General features: G+C 31.3%; 2 protein-coding genes across 2 annotated transcripts in view; one reads left to right on the forward strand and one right to left on the reverse strand.

The window, feature by feature from the left end:
• The first annotated feature begins 680 nt into the window (after positions 1–680).
• LOC100569400 (baculoviral IAP repeat-containing protein 5-like) lies at positions 681–1,422 on the forward strand. Its single transcript, XM_003246551.3, has one exon. The coding sequence runs from the start codon at positions 826–828 to the stop codon at positions 1,297–1,299; it is 474 nt and encodes a 157-aa protein (XP_003246599.3). The 5' UTR covers positions 681–825; the 3' UTR covers positions 1,300–1,422.
• A 3,194-nt stretch (positions 1,423–4,616) lies between these two features.
• The window catches only part of LOC100168216 (protein ROP-like), an 18,925-nt gene continuing 13,965 nt past the window's right edge, over positions 4,617–9,576 (reverse strand). Inside the window, exons 5-7 of the mRNA XM_001945896.4 lie at positions 7,347–7,534; positions 6,623–6,783; positions 4,617–4,788 (exon numbers count right to left, since the gene is read on the reverse strand). Of these exons, the coding sequence (XP_001945931.2) occupies positions 4,727–4,788; positions 6,623–6,783; positions 7,347–7,534 (411 nt within the window). The 3' untranslated portion in view covers positions 4,617–4,726. The remainder of the gene's footprint in view (positions 4,789–6,622; positions 6,784–7,346; positions 7,535–9,576) is intronic.

A 9,576-nucleotide genomic window follows, 5' to 3' on the forward strand; every position in this document is an offset into this window, starting at 1 on the left:
GATAGGTATATTATAATAGTAGGTAGTATCTACATATTTTATATGTTTATATGTAATATTATATTATATATTTTGAGATTTTCTTCAAAGTTAAATTTTTGGCTAACGCGTATAATGTCGATTGTCTTAACTTCGATACTCGATAACGATCACACAGCAATATCTATACATTATACACATTAAAAAAAATATATCTTAATCTCAATTTTTATATACTTATCTGTGTAAATTATTGGAATTAGAAAGGAACGAACAATTTTGTTGTTTTTCCTTAAAAAGAAGAACTACCTAAGTACCTAGTTCATTTTCTCGTTCTTTTTTTATAATAGAAACTCGTTCCAGCGAATCCGTTCCTTTTGGAACTCGTTACTTCCAAACACTGCATAATATCATAGGTGTACCTCCACATGTAGGTATAATATATATTTTACAATAATATTGTTGTACCTACCTATCATTATCAAAAATTAATAAATTAGTACCCAGGCAATTAACACGATGAGTTTACGTGAGTTTAATACTAATCCCCCTCCCAAAAATAAATGTTGTTCGTAATTATTAGGTATGATTTAAAAATGTAATCATGATAAAATAAATGATATAGGTAATCAGGTGGGTACCTACTATAAAAACACTATAGGTAACTACTAAATTATTTTATCTTGGATTTAAATATTTAATTGTAAAAGCCAACGCCCAACAGATGTATTACCTATTATTTATTTCGTATTAAATCTAATATTTATAATATTTGTGACACTTTATCTTAACTCAAGACTCAACATTCATTAATATTGTACTATACATTTTTACTGTTTTCTCATCATGGATAATATAAATAATTTAATCATGAATCATGTCAACAACCAAGGTCTTGAATCAGAACCAATTTGTTATATTTGGGAGATGAATAGGCTTAATTCGCTACAAAATTGGACAATGAATAAACCTAGTGCAAAGGAAATGGCCGAAGCAGGTTTTTATTGCCCAAACCAAGATACACCCGATACGGTAAGATGCTTTTCATGCTTCATCGAATTGGATGGTTGGGAGCCAACTGACCAGCCTTGGGAAGAACACAGGAACCGAAACTTGTCATCCAAACCGCCATGTAAATTTGTTGAAATAGGTAAGAAGGAATCAGACTTTACAGTAAATGATTTCTTAGATATTCAAAAGACTGTGATAATACGCATGTTTAATAAGAAAAAGGAAGCAATTACTAAAACAGCACTATCTAATCACAAAAAGAAAAAATCAGCACTGAAGAAAGAACTAAAAAAAATGGGATTTTCTTAATAGGTAATTAAAATTTTTTTAGTATGTCCATGAATTACAATGTAACGGTTTTAAATACAAATAATATAGTCTTTTTAAGATTAATTTTATACTTTATGTTTATTTTATTTTAATTTCATTAGAGTTGACTCTGTTTATTTTATTACTATTACTAGGTATATATATTTTATAATAAATTGTTTGTTTTATTAGAGTTTACACTATTTATTTTGATCATAATATTATTATAACAAACTATTACAAAATTATAATAATTTATATCAACAGCCAGCAAGGTATTTATCGTTATTTCACGAATACTCAAAACATTTTACTGTTCATTAAGTTTTTCTTATTATCATGTAATTATATATTTTACCTATTGTACTTTAACTATGTTAATAATGGTTGGTGTTAAACAATGTGTAGCTTAAAAGTAAAGAGTAGGTATAGATTCTATTTATTCATTTGATTAATGCAATTTGTTAACTATGAAATAAATTATGTAAAAGTACTAATTGGTAGGTTTGGCTTACAACAGTGGCATATTTAGGTTTTTGTCTTGAGGGGATATGATATTATCCAGTAACCCCACCTTTAAATTTAGAGGCCTAAAATTTGGACTCCGAAAACTTTTGCTTATTATATACAGTCTATGGGAAGAGGGTTCATCCCATTGATCTTCCCCACATTAAATACGCCACTGGTTTACATATTTTGTTTAACAATTTCTATAATTAATGGCAAAGGATAACAAGCTATTAAACTATTTTTGTTATATTAATCATTTAAGAACTGTTATATTGAATTTATCATAATATTTAAACAATCAATAATCCTAACAGGTATATTCATTTTAGTTATAGAATTTTTTTAAATTATTGTCTTCATAAACTTGGCAATTTTATTGAACGAGATCTCCACATTCAAAAGTATAAAATAATTTATATATTTCACGAACAAAAATAGTATATACATTATAAATTTAGGTGTAGGTATCTTTACAATACCTATATTATATGTAATATTAATATTATGATGGTACTATTTTTTATTTTTTTTAATAAACCTTCTAAAATTAAATTTTCATTTAAAAATAAGCTATTGAAAATATGCTGAACCTTATAAATAGATTTAGTAGGAAATCCTAGTTAAAACTTTCGGAAGGATGATGATTATAAATTATTGTTCTAAGCATATTTTATTTTATTATCTCACATTACAGCTTTTTCAGCAACTACAATTGGAACATATTAAATTAAACTAGTTAGTTAAAAACCATTGTGGTATTAATAAAATTCAAAAAGTTTTTTTAACCATATCAAATGACAATGATAATGAGTAATCCAAGTTTTTTTTTTAAATTTAACATATTTTATTTAAACACAAAAACCAAAACTGTAGCAAGGTTATCAGCGCTCCTGGCCATTTAACATATTTCCACCCTCTTACATTTTTTTTCTAAGACTACAAATTACATTACATTACATCAATGCTATCAAAACTATTCTATATACTAACTTAATTATGGAATACTACTGTTAATAATATATAAGTGATGAGTAAATTCCAATAATTACCTATTATTCTATTAAGACAAGGTGCTGGTTATTTTAAACTGTATACATGTTCATTACTTAATAAATCTAATACAGTGAAATCTCTAAATACCGGACACTCTCGGTTGATAAATGTTGTCTGTTGTTTGGAGGCGTCAATTAAGTCAATCCACTGTACTATATTTTTGAAAACAAATTAATTTCTAAAATATTTAAGTAATAATTATGGCTACTGAACTACCTTACAATAACATAATAAAATAGCTTAGAGATAATTAAACATTTACATAAATTAAGTCACAGCAAAGGAGTAATTTCAATGTACTTTGATGTGTTTGAGAATATATTACCCACGTGAAATGTATATTTATAGTTGTATAAAAATTGATTAAATTAAAGTTCACTAAAATGTAATGAACCTATCAGGTTTAAAGGACTATTAACTCAATATTGATTTATTAAATATTCAGTGTTTGTTTATGCTTCAACATGAATAGTATAACAAAATAATATAACTATATTGTTATCACTCCTTTACAAATGGCTATCTGCTATAACGACATTAATTATCACCAAGTAAACATACCAATATTAAGATAAAATACAATGATCATTTATTTGTAAGATTTTAAATTAGATTATTTTAACTTATATAATTCATAGTGTGTTCAAGCATGCATTCAATAATTACTGCAAAACTAATTCTACAACAATACAACTTTCAACAAGTTATAAATAATAAAACTAATTGAAGTGTATAATATAATAATAAAAATGGATTATTTTGTTTTGACTAATTGATATTCTAATTTAATTACTGCTTAGTATTAAAATTTAAAATCTATATATTAATAATACACAATACACAAACGCATCATTCACACACAAAAAAAAAAAAACAAATAAAATTGAACAATATTTTTATAAACATTTATTTTATAGTAAATATTATTAACTCTTTATAACACAGTTATATATTTTTAAGTCTGGAAGAATGTTATTATATAATATTGGTTTAATTTTTTCTTGAACAATAATAATATTATGTTTTATTCAGTTAGGTCCAGAGAGAAAGATATGATATAATTGTTATACAATTGAAAAATACAATGCTCTTAAAATATATAAAACAAATGTGATTTTTTAATTGGTTTTGAATACAAATTAAAATTTAATACTTATAATAAGATGTTATTAGAGTACAAAATTATTAAAACTTATGTATATATTTGTTCAGATTATTCTCAACGGCAGATATAATTTGTGGTCCCTTGGATATCTGATGCTGCACTGTTTTATATAATTTTTATTTTCATAATACATAATATATATTCATGTAATATTACTTTTAATGATTTTAATTGATATAGGGGTTATGTTAATTTAATTTCATAAAAAAATCTGAGATAAGTATTATAACATTTTATTTTATACAGTTATTAAATTATTTTATTTTGAAATAAGGTTTATTAAAACAAAAAATGTTTGTGCAAACACCATCTGTCAAATACACACTTATAAAACAAAAATGGTAAAATTTCTTTCTAACATTTAAAAATATATGTTGCAGAAACTATTTGGGAAATTTGGTTTTTAATTATTATTATAAATATTAGAGTAAGGGCCGTTCTTACAATGTCCAGTTAACTGACACTTTACCGGATATTGTAAGAACGGCCCTAAGATTCTTTCAGAATCATAAAATCAATTTATTTATTTGTAATAATAAATGTTAAAACACCTATGAACAATGTGTAATTATTTTTATTAATTCCATATTATTGTAATGTATGATATTTAAATTTTGATCGCAAAATAATTGATTTTAACTTTTTAAGGGCATACTTAAAATAATATTTAATACTTAAAAACTACGAATTGGACAAGCTTTATTGACTTAAAGCTGATAAATTGTTGATGAAATCTTCTGGTGTAAGAATGTGAGATGCGCCTGTAAAAAACACATTAAATATAATTTAGTAGGCTTCTTCAACAATATATATTTGAATGTCGATATCGTTTTGAATTGTGCGATATCGAAAAAAAAATGTAGGTTTCGATATTTCAATTTATCGATACATCAATATTCCGATATTTCTACGACTATCATAATTGTTGATAGTACTTAATACTCAATTGAATAGGTAGTAGGTAGACAGAATTCTGTGGTAGGTACTACAAAAAAAAAATTTAACCCGAATACCGGAATATCCGATATATTTCGACTGTCGATATATTACGGTTATCGATGTATCATACGATGTATTAAGATATCGATACCTAAATTTTCGAAAAAAAGTTAGTGTATGCGCCCTGAGTAGGGGCAACCCGAAGGTCCGTCATTGTGAACAGAATTTATGTGACACAAGTGCAGAACTACGAAAGAGAGATAATTCTCGTGGAGAACAAGTACGTGGACGATCTACAGCATAGAATTTTCACTAAAATCTAGTTACTCCCTATCTCAGTGACAGTACAGAATTACAGATGTAGGTACTATAAAAGTTATAACCAGAATAATATCAACGAAGAGAAAAACTGGTCATGTACTGAAGACTGTGGTTTAATAATAATATGTATCGCGGTTTGTATTAAGCCATCCGGCCTGAAGGACCAAAAAATGTATGCGCCCTGAGTAGGGGCAACCCGAAGGACTACTCGGGGGACGCCCGACAAGTGAATAAGTCTGGTTTGGGCCAATGCCACCACTAGCGCCGACTATTTGGGTGGGTAGGCAACTATAGGTGCCCTCGCCTGAAAGTGTACAAGGTAGGCAATTCAACGCACGGCGACGACGATCAGGACGGGAGATCCCTACCAAAGGAATTAGGATGGTGCAAGCTAATTATGGGGAGGGGGTCTCTGTGGTCGGTTCGTCTGGTGCAATGACCACAGAGCTCATAAAAAAAAGGGACAGTGCTTAAAATTATCTTAATACTACTGAAGTCTTGACGTGGTTGGACGGGACCGACGGTGACCTGGACGACCTGGGCGGCCTCTCACACAACGTTCGTTGCTGGCGGACTTACGCAGGAACTCACTGTCGACACCAACGTGATTTGAGCTGGACCGACGATGATCTGGACGCCCTGGGCGGCCTCTCACACAACGTTCGTTGCTGGCGGACTTCCGCGTCGACACTCTCTTGACGGTGACGGGGAAGGCGATAATACCGATACACGACAGCCGTTGGTTTGACAGTGTGGATTGAGAATATACAATAATAATTACTCACGATTTGTTGATTGGCAAGTTTATTGTTAACTGATCGCACAATGCGACTTGATAAAATATATAATAATTGACAATAACAAAACCGTAAAAAGCGGATGCGCACAATGCGACTTAATAAAAAATATATATGTACGCTTCAAAAGCGGGAAGACAATATACATGTGCGCAATAATAACGATATCAAAAAAACAACAATAATAATAATAATAAGGGCGTTGGCCGCTGAATGTAAACAACAGTTGACAACAAAAGATAATATAATAAATTTATGAGGAAACGGGCTGACCGATAACTCACATTAAAACAACACAAAGAAATTAAATAAATGAAACAATAATAATAATTCGCAATTAACGGACTGAGAGGTGTATGGATGAAGAGGGAACTGGTAGGAGCAGGGCGTCGTCGCCGTGCATTATTGCACACCGCGATGCGCTAATGACTTGGCGCGAACAGTTAGTGATATCAAAATCGAATCAAAATACCGATATCGTTGAAGATTTAGTATTAAAGTAAAAAGCAAAATAAACGGAAAAAAATACTATAATTACCTATAATAACCTCCCAGTTTTTTACATTACTAGTTACTTCATATGCACATCTCATCTCAGAAAAACTGATTCCTCCAATCACAAAAATTATTACTCTTGGCACATTTTTTAGAAGTTGATGGCTTTTTCCCCTGTCTTTGTGCCAGTGGCCATACCGTGCACTAAAAACAAATCAAAATGCATTACAATATAGACTATAGTGAGTAATAAGTAGGTAATGTATTTTTTGCAAGCGTGGGTAAGTTAATGATAATTTTTAACTAAGTTAAATTAAGTTAATGGAAAACATTTTAAAAAGTTTAAAATTAACAGTTATCCTAATTTTATTTTTAACTCAGTTAAGTTAAAAGTTATATGAACATTTTCAATTAACTAAGTTAAGTTATTTATTTATTTTTTTATATTTAATATCCATATATAAATACTAGGCTTCTTCAACGATATCGATATTTTGATTCGATATTGATATCGCTAACTTTTTTTTAGGAAATTTAGGTATCAATATCGTAATATATCGATAACCGTAATATATCGGAATATCGATATATCGATAAATTGAAATTGTTTACATTTTTTGTTCGATATTGCACAATTCAAAACGATATCGATATTCAAAAATATATCGTTGAAGAAGCCTAGTTATTAGTATTTATTCTAATCGCAAAATGAATTTAAAATACAGGGAACAAATAAAACTATAATAATAATAGTATTAAATATACACCTAGATGGTGCATGGTATCCGGATGATGTTGCTCTCCCTGCGAGAAAGGGAAAATGTTTAGCATCCAATTTGTCTTCAATACAGTCTTCCATCAAATCTTTGATCAATGGTGTCCAACGAGACATCTGATATGTATGTTCAGAGGTGCGCTCTTTACGTGGAATTTGATACTGTTTTTTTCTGTTACCCTGGGGAGAAACAAAATATATTAATTAAATTGATAATATTATTTATTACATTTTATAATACCAATAAGATAAGAATAATCAGTTGTAATGAGACAAAACGGAGTGGCTACACACGTAGCGCACTCTGTTTGTAATCATTAACAGCATGTAACATCGACCGCCGCATCGGAACATGTATCAACCGACGGAGCATAACAACAACGTTAAATCACAGAGCGCCGCGCAATAATACTGAACGGTGCGCCGCCCACGGAAAACATGAGTTTTCCGTGTGAACGGTTGAAGCTATCGAAAAACCAAGCACATATTCAGAATCAGTGCAACTTGTACAAAAAGATTTCTATTACCAAACATCTTAAACAACTACTGGTAACCCAGAAACACATGAAATGTCAAACGCAGTGGCGGTTTTCCCGGGGAGGCAAGGGAGGCAGTGCCTCCCTTGAAAATAAGAGAAAATACGTGGTTAATATTATTTAAATTATAAAATGTTGTGTGTTTATATTTTCAAATATAGACACTATTATAAAAGGGAAATAAATAAAATATATATTTAAATTATGTATTGAAAGGGACTATGATGGCCGTGATGCCCATAAGTAAGAGACTGGCCAGTCCCCGTGCGCAACAGGCAAATATAATATTAATATTATACTGATATACTGTATTACTACATAGTACGGCTGCCCGTCCATGCGTCTCGTATCGACGGCGGCTACCAACTTTCTCATGAGGCAACTGCCGCCGCCGTTATCGATGCGTTACATGTGTACACAAATATACACACACAGACGCACATAAAATATGTGAATAGCGCATGCGCGATGCTCTGTGGAGACTGCACATAACCGTAGCCTCCGTTGGCAAACGTCACAGGCTGTGACTTGCAGCGCCTCAGTGGCTCACTATTAATCATTATAGATTATACACTTTATTGCACGTTATCACTAATAAGTTATTATCAATAGCAATGGTATAATAGCAATAATATATTATATTTATTTTTCATACTATATTACTATGATTTAAATTGTATTATTGTATTTTCTGTGTGATAGATATTGTGAGTATGAGCGCCGAATTACATAGTTAATAATTTCTAGTTAGGTATTTTAATTATAAGAAATAATGAAAATTAATATCTTCTGACAGATTTTTAATGAAAAAATATGGTTTTTAAACAAAATAAATGAGTTTTGAGAATTGGGAGATTTGCGCTAACATGTCTTGATGGGTACAATATCGTTGCCTCCTCAAAAATTTAACGACAGAACCGCTACTGGTCAAACGATATTGTGCACGGGACCAGCGAGCCTCGGATGTCATAAATACAGGCCGCTGGCCGCAGTCTACACACACATTCTCCCCGCTGAGAAAAACCAAATTGCGAGCCGGACGATAGTAATATCGCCACGAACGGACGCAATTGCTTATTCTATTCAAACAGCAACTCGCCCCCAGACTGAATGAGCCGGACGATAGTATAATATCGCCACGAACGAACATTGTATAGTCTGTCGCCCGGCATATAAGTATACTCCACCACCATCGCAGTGCGTAGCGAGTCCCTATCAGTCAATACGTGTCCACTGTCGCTGAGTGCCGCCATCAGAGCAGAGTCACCAGTTACCGATTGAACAGACGTATGACAGTTGCCAGCCAGACTACCAGCGTCCAACCCGATCCGGCATAGATCAAGTCAATTTATCAGCATACCGCCGTCCGAGCTCAGTCACTGCTGACCACCTTTGCTAAGCCTTTCACGCCGGTAATAATATTTTACCGTGCCAATGACTGCGCCGTTGTCCGTGGATGCACGACACCACACGAGCCGAGCCAACTTCCACAAAACACGAACTGTAACCGTAAGTTAAATGTTCGCACTCCCCCCCGTATTTATGTAAACCCTGAATTAAAATATTTTCTCCGTACACTCGCAAGAGTATAATATTTATTAAAGAAATACTGTATTACACATCACCGAATTGTTTCTGTATAACTAATTATTACTTATGTGAAATAAACGTGAAGTAATTAATCGA

The sequence above is a fragment of the Acyrthosiphon pisum genome, chromosome A1 (assembly GCF_005508785.2).
Source record: "Acyrthosiphon pisum isolate AL4f chromosome A1, pea_aphid_22Mar2018_4r6ur, whole genome shotgun sequence".
In the NCBI taxonomy this organism is placed as follows: domain Eukaryota; kingdom Metazoa; phylum Arthropoda; class Insecta; order Hemiptera; family Aphididae; genus Acyrthosiphon; species Acyrthosiphon pisum.